General features: G+C 47.6%; 1 protein-coding gene across 3 annotated transcripts; it reads right to left on the bottom strand.

Moving 5' to 3' along the window:
• Nucleotides 1–921: 921 nt before the first annotated feature.
• On the bottom strand, nucleotides 922–11,358 carry Vrtn (vertebrae development associated). 3 transcript variants are annotated; one of them, NM_001168588.1, is made up of 3 exons: nucleotides 9,530–9,822; nucleotides 9,219–9,386; nucleotides 922–3,900 (listed from the first exon to the last, which is right to left on the bottom strand). In NM_001168588.1, the coding sequence occupies exon 3, from the start codon at nucleotides 3,897–3,899 to the stop codon at nucleotides 1,677–1,679; it is 2,223 nt and encodes a 740-aa protein (NP_001162060.1). In that variant the 5' UTR covers nucleotide 3,900; nucleotides 9,219–9,386; nucleotides 9,530–9,822; the 3' UTR covers nucleotides 922–1,676. The 3 variants fall into 3 exon arrangements, with proteins under 3 accessions (NP_001162060.1, NP_001162061.1, NP_001028948.1); NM_001168589.2 differs by lacking the exons at nucleotides 9,219–9,386; nucleotides 9,530–9,822 and adding an exon at nucleotides 11,240–11,358; NM_001033776.2 differs by lacking the exons at nucleotides 9,219–9,386; nucleotides 9,530–9,822 and adding an exon at nucleotides 9,433–9,481.
• Between the last annotated feature and the right edge of the window lie 7,604 nt (nucleotides 11,359–18,962).

Here is an 18,962-nt window from a genome sequence, read left to right as displayed (position 1 = left end):
TGGGGCCACTTCACAGGGCCCTTTTGCTTTTGTTTCGTTTTGCAAGACAGGGGTTTCTCTGAACAGCCTTGGCTGTCCGGGAACTCTGTAAACCATGCTGATCTTGAACTCAGAGATCCACCTGCCTTTTTCTCCCATGCCCGGCCACACACAGCCCTTAAGAAAGAGACTCTGTGATTAAAAGGCAGCCGCAGACACATTTAAAGCAGGAAAGTGACAGGGTCCAATATCATCTAAATCCAGCTGGAGGCTGAGCCAAATGGAGGAGGCAAGGAGGGAGCTGTGAGGTGGGACAGCAGTCCAAGGTCAACCTAAAGTTAAAGGGGCCTGGGAATGTCACTTAGTGATGGACCATGTGACCAGTATACACAGGACCCTGGATTCCATGCCCCCAGCACCTCCTAGGCAACCAGACTTGGTGATGGAATAGACGTGGGATAAGCAAAAGGCAGAACTCGGGACCATAAAAATGTTGGCTACAGGGCTCAGCGGTTAAAAGCACTGACTGCTCTTCCAGAAGTCCTGAGTTCCAATTCCCAGCAACCACATGGTGGCTCACAACCATCCGATGCCCTCTTCTGGTGTGTCTAAAGACAGCTACAGTGCACTCATATAAATGAAATAAATCTTAAAAAAAAAAAAAAAAAAAAAAAAAAAAAAAGTCGGCTACAGGAAACCAAGACAGGAGACCAGACCTAAGCGCATCTCTCCCCCGTTGATGCTTCATCTCAATAGACAACGGCCGTTATCTGCACCTGGGCCTAGCCAGACCCGTAAGTTCAGAATAGAGTCCCACCAGGTAAACCCTGGTCCCAAGCATGTATTATCAGAAGACAGAAATGTTCTCCCAAGCCCCTTAAACTAAAGGGAGGCCTAGAACACAGTCCTATCTTAGCCAAACAAATCCCGGAGGCCACAGGCTGTGTGAGGACAAAATTTCACTTTATTTTCTTTGGGTTTCCAACTGTGTGGCTAGACAATGAAAAAAAAAAATCAATTCCCCACCAGCCTTGTAACCTTGTAGCTCCTTGCCCAAAATGTGCCTTGGCGTCTGAGGCGGCTCAGCAGGTCCCCAAGAGCAGCCAGGCTGGCAGACGCCTGACCTGAAGAGATCCCCCCCAGCCCCCAGCAGAGGAAGCAGGAAGCTCTCTTTGGGGTCTCCAGTGCCTAGGGGCCTTCCCTGGCTTAGAGATCACTGTCGTGTGTTCTGTGAAGCTCAGTCCTTCTCCACCGAGGGTTTGAGGAAGCAGCCACACAGCTGCCTCAGGCTCAGTCCCCATATTCCTTTGGAAGACATCTTTGAGGGGGGGAAAAAAAAGATACAACCCTTAAAAAGAAAAGGCACATATATTTATTCTGACAGGAAATAATGGTCACGCTGTGATACTTTCCTTGTGGGCCCAGGAAAAGCTGAAAGCAGCCATGTCACAATCATGACAGAGCTTTAACACTGACGAGGGGCGGAGGGGGTCCTGCCAACCCAAATTAATGGAAAAAGCAAAATGAAACACAACAAAAACCTATGACCCAGCCAACAACCAAAGAGACAACTGGCCCTCCTGTAGCTTTTGTCAGAGCGAGCGGCTGATTCCCACCCCTCCATCAAGACGTTACAAAAGGCAGAGCAAAGGACATCCTAGTCAGGAGGCAGCTCGGCTCCCCTTCTTCCCCTCCCATCAGCCATCAATCAGTGTGAGACCTTCATAGAGCGCCCGCTTCCACATGTAGTAGGTGGAGCGGGCAGTGAGGGGGAAGAGCGCCTGGAACTCCTTGTAGGAGGGGAAAGTCTTAGACTGGAACCGCTTCTGCAGGAACAGCTTGGCCTGGGCCTTGAACCTCGTGGTGGTAAGCATGTCCATCACCAGCACCTGCCCATCACTGCCCCCGGGTGCCTCCGCCAGAGTCTGGCTTGGCAACGATCCACTATGGGGTTGGCTCTGGGTCATAGCTGCCTCTTGAATGATGTTTCCCTCTCTGGAAGGCCCTCCTGGGACATCTTCTGGAGAAGTAGCCACTGGCAGTGTCTCCGCTGGAGGAACCACCATAGCCGGTACATTCTGATCAGCTTCCATAGCCTGTGGTTCAACTGGCTTCTGCCGTCCCTCGGGCTTCTGCCGTCCCTCGGGCTTCTGCTGTTCCTCGGGCTTCTGCCGTCCCTCGGGCTTCTGCCGTCCCTGAGGCTTCTGCCTCCTCTGGCTCAAAGAGGGAATCTGCATCCCGGGCGATCTCCGGGAAAGACTTTTCCATACCCAAAAAGTGGAAGGTAACAGACTAGGATAGCGGAGGCGGAAGCGACAGAAGGGTAGGTGCCCATTTAGCACCTGCTTGCGGGCAGCCCTGCGTAGTCGTCTCTGCCAACGAGATAAGGGCATCTTTGGGGATATGAGCCCCCGGGAAGTCAGAGGAGCCCCACTTCCTGCTTTTCCTGTCTCCTCCTCTCCCGCTTCTCTCTTCAAAGAGAAGGGGGTCTCTTTCCCAACATCTGTTGGCTGGAGAGACTCAGCAGTTTCAAAAGCTGCTTGGGACAACTTGAAACTGGGGGTCCTTCTGAGGGCTTTCCGCCTCCAGTTGTAGTAGGTAGACCTCGAGATGCCAGGGAACCTGCATTTGAAGCAGCGATATGGTACCAGTTTGTTCAGAGAGATGCAATACTCCAAGAAAGACTTGGCACGCTGCATTAAGATCATACTAGGAGGGCTCAACATCGCTGCTGCCAGTGAGGAGCACCCCACCTCCTCAGCAGCCTTTTTCCCCGGTGGCCTCTCCACCTCCGGCACAGCCAGTGCCTCCCTGGATGGAGTGGCCGGGCCCAGGGCCGAGTTGGCACCAGAGCCCAGCAACTCATGCTTCCAAGCATAGTAGGTAGAACGGGAGATCTCAGGGAATCTCTGCAGGAACTGCTGCAATGGCACAAAGCCCCCACGGTGGAAACTGTCCTGCAGGAAGTGCTTGGCAGAGAAGCGGGTGGCTACCTTTTGACGGTGCTCTTGGGTCTGCCGCCGCCAGCGGTAGAAGGTGCTCTTGGTGATGCTGATGCGGTCACAGAGGTGGGAGTAGCTGAGGCCAGGTTCACGGTTGAGCAGCTCCAGGGTTTTAGCGGGTGGTAGCAGAGGACCCAGGTTTGGAGGAACGGGGTTCAGGCTAGCAGTACAGTCAGCCTCCACCTCCTCCAGCCCAACAACAGGGGCAAAATACTGGTGACGGAAGAGGTGGCTAGTGAGGGGCTGACCAGCCCACATGATGTGCAGCATGGAGGTCACGTGGGTGGAGCAGCGAGGCATGATAACACGGTTAAAATAGGGTCGGATCTTGATGTTGCGCATGGGGTAGATGGAGTAGATGTTGCATTCAAGGATGGAGGCGAGGGCATACAAGTGCCACACATTGGAGAAGCTCGTTGGGAAGCACGTAGCCTTTACATCAGCATCAAAGATGGCCTCCAGTGTGGCAAAAGATAAGTTGGTCATCTCAGGGGACTCCTCAGAGCACAAGGAGTAGCGCACAGCCTGCAGCATCACCTTGGAGTCGATCATGCCCTGCAGATAATAGTGCCTGTGCAGCAGCATCTCCACCACAGTGCGGGCTCGCAGCTCCAGGCTGAGACCCGTGTGCCCCCACAACAACAGGCTGGTCGCTTCAAACAACAGGCTCCCCTCACCCTTGCACACCAAGGGCAGCATGTTCCGAGGAGCATCCTCCGGGTACAGACTCAAGGCCACTGAGTCCACCTCCAGCACCTGAGCGCCAGGGCCGCCCTTCTGGCAGATGGGAAGGGTGAAGGAAGATAGGACCTGCTTGGCCTCCAGGGCAGCACCGATGAGACCCTCTAAGCCCTCGGACTCCACTGCCTCCTGCAGGTCGCGCAGCACCTGCTGCACCAGCTGATCCCGAGACGTCATCCTGACAAGGTAAAGGAGAGAGGGTAGAGGTCAGAGGAATGGTGGGTGTGCGCTGGCGGCTTCGCCAGCAGCAGCAGTTCTCAACCTGTGGGTCGCAGTGTATTAGATATCCAGGATTTCCGATACTTACATTACGATTCATAACAGTAGCAAAATGATAGTTATGAAGTAGCAACGAAAATAATTTTCTGGTTGGGGGGTGGGTCACCACAACTTGAGGAACTGTATTAAAGCAGCAAGCCCGGCGTGAGAGTAGTGGTGCGCGCCTTTAATCCCAGCACTTGGGAGGCAGAGGCAGGTGAATTTCTGAGTTCGAGGCCAGCCTGGTCTACAAAGGGAGTTCCAGGACAGCCAGGGCTACACAGAGAAACCCTGTCTCGAAAAAAAACCAAAAAAAAAAAAAAAAAAAAGGTAAACAAGACAAAAAGCCCATAGACAATCCCAGCAGTGGGAGAGTGAAGGCAGGAGTTCAAAGCCAGCCTGGGCTACCTAGCCAGATTCTATCTAAAAACAAAACAACAGAGGATGAAGATACAGAGGAGTAGACAGACACATATACTTAGTTTGTCTCATGTCCCTCCCTAGAACAGCACCTGATACAAAGTAAAGCAGAATTGAATGTTAGTGACTGCACAGCAATATCGACTACAATACATATTATACAGCAGATTCATGAGCTGCACCTCTACAGGGCATGCTGTGCATGCTTTTAGTCCTAGTGCTCACCTGGGAGGCAAAGGCAACCAGATCTCTTCGAGTACCACGCCAGCCAGGTTTACAAAGTGAGACCCTGCCTCAAAAATAGATAGATAATTTGCCTTCTTATAAAAACTGTGTTATTTTATGGTGCCGAGTGGTAATTCACTCCTATGATCCTAGCATTCTGGGAACTGAGGCAGAATACTTACATGAGGTTGAGGCCAGCTCAGACTACAAAGTGAATCCCAAGCCAGCCTGGGCTTGGGTGTGAGAACTTAGCTTTCCTATCAGGAATAAAGGCAACAGCTTCTAATTATGAAGTCATGTTCTCCCATTACAGAGACAGAAGTGGGTTCTATAGACTCAGGCGTATCTGAGAGATATTAGCTGGAGAGATGATGGCTCAGTGGCTAACCATTGCTGCTCTCCCAGAGGACCTGAGTTCTGTTCCCAGCACCCACACAAGCATCAGGAGATCCAAACCCTCTTCCGGCCTCCTTGGACACTAGCCATGCATATGATATATACGCACATGCAGGCAAAACACTCATGCACATAAGATAAATATTTTAATTTTTTAATAAGAAAAAGATTCAGGTGAGCCTACCTCTTCAAAGTTAACTCTATGACTATAACGTAATTTTTCACCTGTAAATGGGGAGGGGAACCTCCAGACAGAGCCCAGGAATCCAGAGCTAGCACAGGGAACACAATTTAGACCCTATCTCAAAAGATAATAATAAAGCCAGGCATGGGTGGCACATACCGGTAATTCCAGCACTTGGAAGTTAAAGACCAGCCAGGGCCTGGAGAGACGGCTCAGAGGTTAACAGCACTGACTGCTCTTCCAGAGGTCCTGAGTTCAATTCCCAGCAACCACACGGTGGCTCACAACCATCTGTAATGGAATCTGACGCCCTCTTCTGGAAGATCTGAAGACAGCGACAGTGTACTCATACATAAAATAATAATATTCCCTCCATTTTTGTTTTGAGAACATACATCTACTACTACTGACATAACCTTGACAACTTCCTAATACCTAAGTGGTCTTTATACTGTATAACCACAGTGTCAACATCTCTATTAGTTATATTACAAACAAGACTATTATCACATAACTGAGGAGTAGCCTTACAAACTGCTTAAAATACACAAAGCCTGACCATAGTATTTGGAGTGGGTACAGCAAGATACAAAATGTTCCAGGGTACAGTCTCTTGTTTTGGTTGTGAGCCTAGCCTTTAACGGCTGAGCCATCTCTCCAGCCCGTCTCTTGTTTTACTTTCCCTTAAATAGAGTCTCCTGCCTCAGCACCACGAAGAGCTGGGAATAGATATGGTTGGAAAGCTTGCATTACAACTAAACTTTGAGGGTTGGGGATTTAGCTCAGTGGTAGAGCGCTTGCCTAGCAAGCACAAGGCCCTGGGTTCAGTCCTCAGCTCTGGAAAAAAAAAAGAAAAGAAAAAAAAAGAAAAAAAAAAAAGACAACTAAACTTTGAGTAATTGCCATGCAGTTTAGATAGAACAGCAAAAACACACAGTGGGAAAGCTATCAAAGCCCCTTTAAATAGGGATTAAATTCAGAGTCTCAGGGCTGGTGAGATGGCTCAGCAGGTAAGAGCACCCGACTGCTCTTCCGAAGGTCTTGAGTTCAAATCCCAGCAACCACATGGTGGCTCACAACCATCTGTAACAAGATCTGACTCCCTCTTCTGGTGTGTCTGAAGACAGCTACAGTGTACTTACATATAATAAATAAATAAATCTTAAAAAAAAAATTCAGAGTCTCCTAAATTTTTTTTCCCCAACAAAATAGTATATGGGAACAGACTGATGAGAGTCTACTAAACTGGTATCACAGAGGTCTGAGAAACTATAAAATTATGTTTTCTTTTTACTATGGAAACTTTTCTTTTTTAAATTAGTGGGGGGGGGCAGGGGGGGAGCACGCTGGAGAGATGGCTCCGAGGTTAAGAGCACTGACTGCTCTCCCATAGGTCCTAAGATCAAATCCCAGCAACCACATGGTGGCTCACAACCATCTGATGCCCTCTTCTGGTGTGTCTAAAGACAGCTACAGTATACTCATATAAATAAAAGCTAAACCCCGGACCTTGAACTTGCAAGACCAATACCCCACCTCTGTTGCTTTAATTTGAATACAGTATACATTGAGATATCACCTATATAAAAAACAAGTCTTCAAGCTCCTCACATTTAAAGAGCTAACAGAGCAGAGAGGCGGTGGTGCAACACTGGAGAGGCAGAGGCAGGCGAACGGATCTTTGTAAGTTTGAGGCCTACCTGATTTACAGATGGAGTTCCGGGAGAGCCAGGGCTACACAGAGAAACTCTGTCTCCAACAAACAAACGAGCTAATGGAGATCTTGAAACTACAAAAAAGTTGAGAACTGCTGTCTGTACTATGTAATAGATGGTCTTTCACAGAGGCAGCAAGGAAGACAGACCGTCTGGTGCAGAGAACTGTTGAATGGAGCCTGCTTGTATTGTATTCTGACCCTTACAGCAGGACTATAGGGTTGGAACTACTGGGGATATAGCTCAGTGGGTAAAGCACAGCATGCAGGAGACCTTCCGTTCAATCAGTAGTGTGGAAAAGGAAACAGATGGGGAGAACGCTCAGTTGGTACAGCGCTGACCCAGAACCACAAGGGCCTGAGCTCAGATCATCGGGATCCAAGTTAGGAGCCAGGGGAAGCTCACACCTGCATAGAGTCAAGAGGAGCCCTGAGGCTTGCTGGCCAGTCAATCTGCCTGTTCTGCCTTAGTGAATCCCTGAGCTCCAGGTTCAGTGAGAGAACCTATCTCAAAAAGGAGGATCCAGAGCGGTACAGGAAAGACACCCAGCATCAACCCCTGTTCCCCCCGCACCCCCCCCCACACACACACATGCTCATACACTCACACTCAAAGAGATGGCTCAATGAGCAAAGTGCCTGCTACCAGACCTGATGGTCCGAGTTCAATTTCCAGGACCCACATGACAGAAAGAGAAAACAGACTCTGGGAACTGTCATCTGACCACTACATATGTGCTAAGACATGTATGCCCACTACATACAAAATAAATATAAAATTTTTTTTAATGAGTCCTGGGCTCGGTGGTTAAGATGTCCCAGGTACACATCCTAGTACCCACATGGCAGCACCTAACCTCCATAATCCCAGTTTCGGAGAATCCAACCCTCTGCCAACCTCCACCGGGCACCAGGCATGAATGTGGTACACAGACATATATTCAAGTAAAACACTCATACACATAAAATAAGTAATAAATAAGCGAGTCTCTGATTTTAAAAGGGAGTGTAAGGGGCTGCTGGGCGGGAGCTTGCCTAGCATGCAAGAAGCCCTGGATTCCATTTCTACCAGCACATAAACACGTGTGGCGGTGAATGCCTGTAATTCCAGAACAGGAAACCCCACACTCACCTATAATTTCAGCACATGAGAAGTGGAGGCAGGAGGATCAATGTCCAAGATATGTGAAGTTGGTCTGGATACTTCAGACCCGGTCTCCAAATGAAACAGGCTGGCACTACCGATAGCCCCAATTCACAGGTGGAGAAACTGAGGCATTTGGCAGCACCCTAATTTGTTCAAGGTATCACAAATGAGCTAGCTAGCCAGCCTCCCCTCCAACACAGGCCAATCTGCCTAACTCCAGTAACTGCCAAGCAGAGGCACTCCTTTGAGAAGAGCTTTTGAAATTAGAAAAGAGAATATTTTCTTCTTTGGCTTCTCAGACCTGGTCCTCAGAGCTTAACACATTGTTTTAATTTGCCCCCCATTTTAAAAATGAGTTTTCATATAAGTGCTTAAGTTTAACAAGCTGTATGCTTAAAAGAAATGCACTCGAATGTGAATTGTGGTTGGGTCAAGGTGAGGAGGAAAAGAATTTTAAAGCGCTGAAGGAACCGCCAGAATTTTACCTGACAGCAAGAACATAGAGCCTTTCCAATAGTGATAATCAGAAGCATCCTTGGGTAACATTCTAAGCTCTAAAGATCTTCAAAGTGTGTACATACTAAGGGAAAAAAAAATACAGCACAGTGGTGGCGGCACATGTATGCCTTTAATCCCAGTCGAGGCAGGAGAATTTGAGTTCCAAGCCAGCCAGGGCTACACAGAGAAACCCCGGACTCAAAAAGCCAAAAACCAAAACTGAACCCCCAAAACCAAGCTCTAAAGACAAAGAGTTCCTCGCTGTCACATATATTCCAAGAAAGGGGATAATATTCCTTCTGTTTCCTTCCATGATGTCACTTTCTTAAGTGGTGTTACACAGCTGCACGCAGACGAGCATTTTGAGATACTTTGCAAACAAAATTAGGAAAATAGCTGCCACTTACCGACTCTGCACTAACCCATTTAACCAAAGTCTCAGAAAGAACAATTTAAACTGTGCGCGTGACTCTTCCTGCCTCCACTCCTGAGTGCCTGCTCAGAAGTGCAGCGTCCCCCCTCGCCCGCCCCCCCCCCGCCCCCGTGATCACAAGTGGGCTTTTGTGGGGGTGGACATTTGATTTCAGGTTTTCTCTGAGGTAATTTTATTACTCTGCGGGTCTCACCTTCCCTCCGCAGCTCTGTCACACCTACCCGGATCAATATTCCTGGCTCACACCTGGAGAAGGAGGCGGCTCAGCAGGAGTTAAGAAAGCACAGCTATTAAAAGCTGCCAAACCTTAGGCGCCGAACCACTGCAGTCCTCCGAGGCGTTTGTTTAAATGATCCAGAGAATCTGACATTTTGAGATACACCTAGTCACTTTGTAGACAAGGAAACGGAGGTAGAGAGAATAAAGCTGACTTGCCTGAATTCCTCCAGTGTCCAACACAGCGTCGGATGCAACACACTTCCAGCACACAGACCTTAGCCCCTCCCCACCCTACCCGGGCCTACTGTCCTACCTCATCTTCCCTGGCCTAGTCACATCCAACTCCACCCTATTTCTTTCCTCCTTTCTTTCCCCCCAAAAGGAGATGTTAGTAGGTAAAAACCCCACTTCTGGCCTCCTCAAAACGCTCGCCGAGAGCAGCCTGCTATCTCAGCGCTTGCGAGGCTATCGAGTTCAAGTCCAGCCTACGCTATATAGGAAGAGGCTGTTTCTAAAATAAAATTAAAAAGTAGCTTCAAAAGAAAACCTAAACTCGCACCATCCCTCAGCCAGGCTGGACCACTCGAAGGCAGCCAGTGTGGAAAAGGCAGGCGGCTGCAGGAGGAAGCCCTTAAGTAGATAATCGGTGATGGAGTTCAGCTGCGGCGCTTTGGTTAAAGGTGCCCTTCATGAAAGGCACTCAGGGCCAGAGTAGCTACTCCCAGGTGCACCGAAGAAGGAATGAGTCCAGTGTATGGCTGGCCTCCCCGAACCCCCCACATAGCTGCTGGAAAGGGTCTGTAAAAGTACTAAACCAATGAGGCGCACCCTCCCTCGCCCCCCTACCCCCGCGATACAAACTTCAAGTTGGAGGGGAGGGAGCAAAGCCGGGGCATCAGTTTCTAAACGTGTTAGCGCCTGGAAAGGACTCCGGACTCTCATAGGATACGTGGATGGGAAAAGCACTCTCACCTTTACTCGGGCTAGCTTCCCTGTCGCATGAGCTCCCCATTTGCAAATAGATGGAGCTTCAGAGCCGGGTTCCAGCCTCCAGCCCCCGTATTTTAGGAGGGGTAAATCAGGGCTCTGTATGGGACCCGGAAGGGAAAGGCTGGAGGGCCTGCCTGTAGAACAAATTCATTCCCTACCAATTGTAACCTGGGCTCCAAGGAACCCGACTGGAATCCAGTGCTCTCTGGAGACCTCCCCCACTCTCCCTGTCCCTCTCAAAGCACATTGCAGTCTCTGTAATCTACTGCACCCACAAGTATGTGGGCCACGTGGTTAAGGCTCAATAAGGCAGTAGAGTTTGATCTACCACAACCAACCTGGACAGCCAGCTAACTCTTCAGCCAGCCTCGCTCCAATCACCGGGGCACACCGGCTTGGCTGCCCAGGCTGCATGACCAAGGGACTGCCAGCCATCTTGGTTCCCTCCCCTGTGTCCTGGAGACCCAACTAGGCATAGGAGGACACTGTAGAGAATCACTGGCAGGTCTTTAGATGCTAACTTCCCAACAAAACTCCCACAACCAAGTGAGCGCTAACGGGTGCACCTGAGGCCATCAAACTAAGAGCCTCCTCCGGGGTTACCCCAAGTTCAGTCGCTTGACTGGACCCTATGTCTCTGAAAGGGACGGAAAAGAGTGAGGGCTACCAGTCACCCTTGGGGGGTGCCAGGAGACGGTGGGTGGTAGAGAGCTGGCCCACCTGGAGCTGCAGAAGTCAGGGACCTAACCTGAGAAGATCTTTGTGGTCTGGGGAGGAGCTTGAGGCTATACCATTGTGCTTGCCGGGTGGGGAGGGAAGACAGGATAGTCGGTGGGGGTGGGGAAAGGGCTGGAGGTGTGGGGGTAGGGAGAACCTAAGACAATGCCTGGCGTCCCTGTCCCTACACTTCCGTAGCATCTTAGACCTAACTAATCCCTTAGGATCCTGAAGTCAACCCCTAGGTGACTAGAGCATCAAGCTGAATGAAGCACCGACCCCTTCTAGTTTTGAGAAAATATTCTACTTTACTGACCTCGAGGGTGGTCCAGAGCCCTGGGGGGCATTCACTCTTCTCTCCACCTTCCAGCCTGGGTCATTTAAGGCACCCTACCGGGAGAGGTCTTCCCGGAGAGCGTCCCTTGCTGATCTCCACTCTCACGGCCAAACCAGTCTCATATCTGTAGTGAACCATTGAGCATGGATGGTCTACAGCCAACTGGCTGGTGGGGGAAGTGGTTTAAGCCACTCCCCCCAGGAAATCGCCTACCCCCAGGGCTCTGGTCCCAAGATGAAAGAAGTGCAAATTCGGGGGTCACTTCCAATGGTAAAGTGATAGCAGCTATTGTCTTATCCACTGTTTCCCGCTGGGCCTGTTAAAGTGCCCTGACCTAGTTCTGAAACAGACCCCTTGCGGACCACGGAAAACTTAAAAGAAAATTGAAAGATTTCCTAAGAGTTGGGGGGGGGGGGGTTGTGGCTAGATAGAGGGAAGGGGAAAGTTTGTAGTTAGGCTCGAGGGTTGGGGGTGACAGCTTGGTGTTGCCCAAAGGAGCCATGGATGATTAAGTAGAGTAAGATTTTGGTGTTTTCCAAACCCCTAAAATGCATCTCTGCCTGAGCCCGCTTGCCTAAGTAGGTCCTACAAGACTAGAACAGTCAGGCAGTGGAAACGGCTCCCCGCCCCCATCTTGGTGCAGGAGTATTCTTCGCAGTCGTCTCCCATGTCCACTTATTCTTGGCTCATCTCTCAGGTTTGGGGCTCAACATCTCTTCTTCCCAAAGCTTGCCTAAACTGCATCTGGCAGGAGCTGGGGGGTGCAGGGGTAATCCCAGCACAACTAAACTCTGGGCCCACAGGAAGGAGGGGCTGTACTGTACCAAGGGCTTTAATCCCTCCCTGCGGTGCACCTAGGGGTTTTAAATAATCCCAAAAGGATCCAATCCCAACCGCCTGTCTAGTCTTCAGCGGGGGGGGGGGGGGGGGAGGTGAAGGGCTCCAGTGGCAGCCTTTGGAAGTGGCTTCCCTCCAGGATTTTCCTGCCTGGCTTTAACCCTTTGGGGTGCTGTGACTGGCTAATGTCTCTCCCAGCTTCCTCCTCCTCCCCTCTTCAGTATTCTCCTGCACATTATACCCAAAGGCGCTGTTATCATTTTTCCCTGTCCCAGTTATGGGCTCTCTTATCACTCAGAAATCCCTTCTTAGACATCAGTTCCACTGAAGGGCTGTTACCAGCACCACCCACCTAGATGGTAATGGCCTGAGGCCCGGATCTAGCCTAGGCTCTCCATCTTGGGTTTGAATGCCAGCCTTGGGCAAATTGTGAACCCCCAGAAGCCTGACTTCTTGGTTACTGGGGCATAGCATCTGATGTCTTGATCAACTGAAAGTGTTTTGGATTGTGCATGGCACAAAGGGCCATATTCAAACTCTCAAGCCCTCTGGTACTCGACTTGAACTTGCTTTTTGGGTTCCTGGTGTAAGTTTGCAGTATTTTTAAAGTCTGAGAGAGTAGTGGGAGTCTCATAGAAGGAGATAGAATTACAGGGAACTTTTTTCACACATCTTCCTGTGCTGCTTGACATTTTATAAGGGACTACATTGGTTGCTATCATTTTTTTTTTAAGTAATGAGGATAATTGAAAATTCTTTAAAAGGCTAATGGAATAGTTTAAGGTGTGTGTGTGTTTTTTAAAAGAAGCTTTAGTGGAAAAAAAAAAGAGCCTGAGGGCTGTTCCATGACAAAAATATTACTTATAAAAGAAAAAAAATTACATGCAATTTTATTATCTAAAGACAGCTATTATGAACATCTTGGTATATTTTGTTCCTAATCTACTTTTTTTCCCCCTATGATTACACAGTTTAAGCATTCTCTTTTTAAAAGATTCAAGTGGCACAGAGTGAAAAAAAATAGAGAGAGAATAAGAACCATCAAGACGGCTCAGCCATAAAAGGCCTTCAGGCCTGTAGTAGACCGGAGTTTGGTCCCTGGGAAACACAAGATGAACAAAGAGAAACGACTACCTCCACATATATGCTGTGGTATGTGCACTCCCCAACACACACACAGAGACACAGACACATAGACACACACACATACATGCAGACACACACAAATCAATAAGTTTAATAAAATAAATATTAAAACAGTAAGTTTATCAGACTCTTCCCACACTCAACCTTCCACTGTCCTGATCCACCATTGTCTTTTCTGTGTACTGCAGTCTGAGGAAATTTTCTCTGGTTGAATATTCTTGTTCTATGTTAAGGATTTAATTTTTTTTTTTTTTTCAATTCAATCCTCACCAGGATTGACTTTTTAATTCAACCTAGGGCTTCCCTCGTAAGCAAGAGCTTGACCACAAAGCTGTGGCCCCAGCCTCCTCACTTTTACTTTTGATGGGATCTCACTACATTGCCCAAACTGATCTCTTGAACTCACTCTGTAACCCAGGCAAGACCTTAAACTTTCAATCTTTCTGCTTCAGCCTCCCGAGTTCCACCAGACACAGCTAAGATACACACTTAAATGAATGGACAGTGATGGCAGGTGGAGCTCTGTGAATTTGAGGCCAGCCTGGTCTGCAGTGAGTTCCAGGACAGACAGACCTGCATTAGTGAGACCCTGTCTAGAAACAAACAAGCAAACAAAAAAGTCACATGTATAAAATATATATAATAGGGCAGATATAGGCGTAGTAGGGAGGTAGCTCAGCCTTAAACCTCTACCCTGACAAACCTGGTCCACTTGATCCCCAGGACCTATGTAAAAGGCCTGGTGTGGTGGGCCAGCTGGCCTGGAAGAGGTCATGCAAAGAGCAGACACAATGGACTGAAACGCAAGGACTGACTGCTGAAAAGACAGACGTCCTCGGACCCGTGTGCCTTGGCACATGCCCACATTCACACACACACACACACACACACACACACACACACACACACACACACACTAAATAAATAATTAAAATATAGGAGCCGAGAGACCACTCAAGGATCAAGATACTCCCTGCCCTTCCAGGGTCCTAAGCTTCATTCCTAGGACCTGGGTGACACAACTCCAAGGAGCTAACACTCCCTTCTGGCCCCCTCAAGTAAGTACACCCATGTGGCATAGACTCACACAGCCACACACAGATAGATACACATAACGTTTAAATTACATAAATATATATACACATGGTATTCAAATTGCTTATACAGTTTGGCTCAAAACTTTATGAAAAGATTTTAATTTCAAATGGTAATCTTGATCTCTGGCAATAGTTGTTTTTTTGGTTTTTCAAGACAGGGTTTCTCTGTATAGCTCTGGCTGTCCTGGAACTCACTCTGTAGACCAGGCTGGTCTCGAACTCAGAAATCTGCCTGTCTCTCCTTCCTGAGTGCTGGGATTAAAGGTGTGCACCACCACGCCTGACTTAGTTTAACTTGCTAAATAAATACCACCTGCCTCGGCTAGTTTTAAGTCAACTTGAGTCCTTCTGGTAGAGGGAATCTCAATTGAGAAAATGCTCCAGTAGATTGGCCTGTGGGCAAGGCTGTGATTCATTTTCCTAACTGATGATTGGTGGGGGAGGACCCAGCTCACTGTGGGTGATGCCATCCCTGAACTGGTAGCCCTGAGTACTACAAGAAACTAGGCTGAGCTAGCCATGAGGAGCAAGCAAGCCAATAAGCAATACCTCTCCATGGCCTCTGTATCAGTGCCTGCCTCCAGGTTCCTGCCCTGCTTGACTTCCTGCCAACTACCCACTGTGATGAACTGTTGTTAGCTGAAGGGGTAAGAGAAACATTTTCCTCCCCAACTTGCTTTTGGTCTTGGTTCTTATCAAAGCAATAGAAACCTAAGACACCACCAGGTACTGTTCTTAGTGTATTATTCCAGAGATGGATTTAAAAAGTGAGGAAGTACCTGGGGAGGTGTGGCTCAATTATCCAGTATGTGCCAGGCCTGGCTGCAATGGAACATTCCTGAAATCATAACACTTGGGAGGTGCAGGTATGGACTGGAGGGTTAAAAAGTTCCTTAGATACTGTCTCAGAAGCAAAAATTATGTCAGAAAGAGAGCAGAGCCAGATAAAAAGGACTTTCCCTCTTTCTTTTTCTTTTTTTGTTTGTTGATTGTTTGTTTGTTGATTGGTTGGTTGGTTGCTTGGTTGGTTGGTTGGTTGGTTTTTTGATTGCTGGGATTATGTTCCTCATTTTTTTTCTCTCTGTTTTTTACCCAGAGATAACATCACCAATGAGATAGTTTGAAAACCACACTAAGTAATGTATACTGTTACAAGTTATTTAGCCACTTTATAAATTAAAGAGCAGGGCATTGTTGCACAAACCTTTAATCCCAGTACTCAGGAGGCAGAGACAGGTAGAACTCTTTGAGTTTAAGACCATTGTGGTCTATAGTGTGAGTTCCAGGACAGTCAGGGCTACACAGAGAAACCCTTTCTCAGAAAGAAAAACAAACAGATAAACACACACACAAAAAAAACCCCACACAAACAACAATTGGCTGGTAAGATGGCTCAGCAGGTAGAGGGAATTCCTCTAGGAGTGAGGCAACCTGAGGTCCATCCTCTTAGCACACCATAGGAGGAGGCCACCAACTCCATGAAGCTGTACTCTGAGCTATTATGCTTGTCACAGCATGTTCACACATATAGGTACGTCACACACACACACACACACACACACACACACGTTACATATTATTTTGACTCAGGTCCATTGCATCACGGAAGATGCAGCAGCAGGAACAGGAGTCAGCTTGCTCATATCAGACAAGAGAAGACAATTACTCTTCAGAACACTATACCTAACATTCTACACTATACAAGTCTAACACTGTACAATCATTCTGGGTTGAGGCTGATGCTCAGCTGGTTATTTGTCTAGCAAGCACTAGGTCATAGGTTCTGCTTTGGTCTGACACCCCACCCCATCCCACCTCTGATAGCTGTAGCCATTCTGTTCTATGCCTACCAGCTATTTCATATTGTTGTTGTAACATGCCTGCCATGTCACTGACACAGAGAAGTGACTTGGCTCAAGGACATGCTGACCACATACCCTGTTTTGTTCTGTGTGGGTTTTGGTTTTTTTTTGTTTTTTTTGTTTTTTTTTGTTTTTCGAGACAAGGTTTCTCTGTATAGCCCTGGCTGTCCTGGAACTCACTTTGTAGACCAGGCTGGCCTCAAACTCAGAAATCCACCTGCCTCTGCCTCCCGAGTGCTGGGATTAAAGGTGTGCGCCACCACGCCCGGCTGTTCTGTGTGTTTTGAATGTTCTGTGTGAGGTTCACTGATCTTAAGAAATTCCACAGGCTGGGGAGATGGCTCAGTGGTTAAGAGCACTGACTGTTCTTCCAGAGGTCCTGAGTTCAAGTCCCAGCAACCACATGGTGGCTCACAACCATCTGTAATGGAATCTGACGCCCTCTTCTGGTGTGTCTGAAGACAGCTATAGTGTACTCACACACATTAAATAAATAAATAAATAAATTCCACAAAGCTTTACATAGGACCCATCAAATCAAAGGTCAATATGAATTGTTAGGTCTAAAATATCTTGAGTCAGAGCTGGCCACAAGGCAGCCCTTCCTGCACCTCTCTATGGGCTCATTCTGAAGACTGCTACTAATAAGCCCAAAAGTTATGATTATAATACTCAAGCTCTGTTATCTCAGTGTTCTGAAATTCCCCTGTTCACCACCCATTTGCCACCTCCCTTACCTTACTCAGCACCAATCGGCTTAAAGGTTAGCTGATAATACTTTGCCTAGGAAGCCAACTGCTCCCCTCCTTGCCCTTTGAATTTTTGAACCTGGTTTCTCATATAAAAGGCCTGCCCTGAGGACAGACTGGTGCCACACTGGGTTTTTCCTTCTTGTGGGCCTGGATGTCCAGTATTATATGTATGTTCAATAAACTATTCTTGCTTAACTGAGATTGGTGTACACATGATTTTGTGTCGACTCCCAGACCTCAACAGATTCAATCCCCAGTACTGATAAACAAGTATGGTGGCCCAGCCCTGGAAAGATTGGAGACCCCTAGATCTGAAAACAAAAAAACAAACAGAAAATTAAAAATATGCTATTTGGTGAGAAATATTATTAATTTACTTATTAATATTAAATTTACTAATGAGGAAGGAGGCACCTAAAATCCTTGAACTCCAGAGGCTGAGGTTGGAGAATTGCCATGGGATCTAATCTAAGTTAAACAGCAAGTTCCAGACCAATGTTAGCTATAGAGGGAGACTTTGGCTCAAGAGAGAGACAGAGAGAAACACAGATATACACACACACACACACACACACACACACACACACAGAGAGAGAGAGAGAGAGAGAGAGAGATTATGTTGACTAAATTCTCAGCACAACAAAAAGGCTGGGTGTGGCAGTGCACACCTATAAACTAAACACTTGTGAAGCTGAGGCAGAAAGATTTCCCTGAATTCTAGGCTAGCCTGGGCTACATAACAACACCCTTTCTCAAAAACAGACAGTGAGGTATCATAAAAGTAAAGACCCTGAAGACCTGGCCATTAAGTTATTAAACACCAAAACCTCCCAGATTCCCAACAATAATTAAGCCAGTGTCTACAAGCAGACATCTTTAGTAAATACATACCTGGCTTTGAACAAAATCCAGATTGAGGAAGCAGATAAATAAAGAGTAATCTGTCACTGATAAAGGGGCGTGCAAAAGAAAAGCTTCCTTTTAAATAAAGGAACAGAGGTAGGCAATGAAGGGTTTGAAGTTACAGCTTCCCAGGATACCTTTCAGGGGAGTTCACAGTTTACCTGTTCTTGCATCAGCTACCAAAACCACTTTTGTGAGGAGTAAACTATTTGTTGGAGACCAGTAAGCCGTGAAGAACCCCAGGTGTAGACTAAAATTGTAATATCAATTCCTGCTTTGCCCTGTGTGACACTCGCTGAGCAGGCTCTCTAACCCACAGGAGCCAGCTTCCCACTTAGATGAGAGGTTGCTCTCTCTCTCTCTCTCTCTCTCTCTCTCTCTCTCTCTCTCTCTGTGTGTGTGTGTGTGTGTGTGTGTGTGTGTGTGTGTGTGTGGTGGGGGGATGGAAACAGGCTGCTGGTAAAGTGTGTAGCTCGGCTCCAACACCAAGATGCTCAGTTCATGTCCCACAGATAAGCTAATTCGATTCCCTACCGCCTACACTGTTGTGTCTATGTGCCTGTGTCTGTGCCTGTTCCTGTGTCTGTCTGTGTCTGTGTGGATACATGGGAGTGGAGGGGCTTGAGGAACTCAGAAGAGGATGTTGGATGCCCTGGAGCTGGAATTATAGGTGCTTGTGAGCCACCCCATGCGGCTGTTAGAAACTGATCCATTGAGCTGTATCTAGCACCTCCAGTTTATTTTTAAAGACAGGCTCTCACTTTGTAGCCTTGACTAGCCTAAAACTGGCTTCAAACTAGGCTTAATCTCCCGCCTATGCTTGCCTCCTGAGTGGGATTACAGGGGATTCCTACCACATCCAGCACTAGAGAGATTTAAAGAATTCATCCCTTTTGTTACTAGTCATGGTGATGAAAGACTGTCTCAAAGAAAGAAAGAGAGAGAGAGAGAGAGAGAGAGAGAGAGAGAGAGAAAGAAGAGAGAAAGAGAGAGAGAGAAAGGAAGAAGACAAAAACAATGAAAAGAAAAAATAAGGAATTTATCCATCTTTCCTTTGCATTACTCAGCCACTCTGTGATTCACTAAAAAGAAGTGTTATATATTA

The sequence above is a fragment of the Mus musculus genome, chromosome 12 (genome assembly GCF_000001635.26).
Source record: "Mus musculus strain C57BL/6J chromosome 12, GRCm38.p6 C57BL/6J".
NCBI classification, from domain to species: Eukaryota; Metazoa; Chordata; class Mammalia; order Rodentia; family Muridae; genus Mus; species Mus musculus.
The sequence above is the reverse complement of the archived record's forward strand: the minus strand, read 5'-3'. Positions and strand labels throughout refer to the sequence as shown.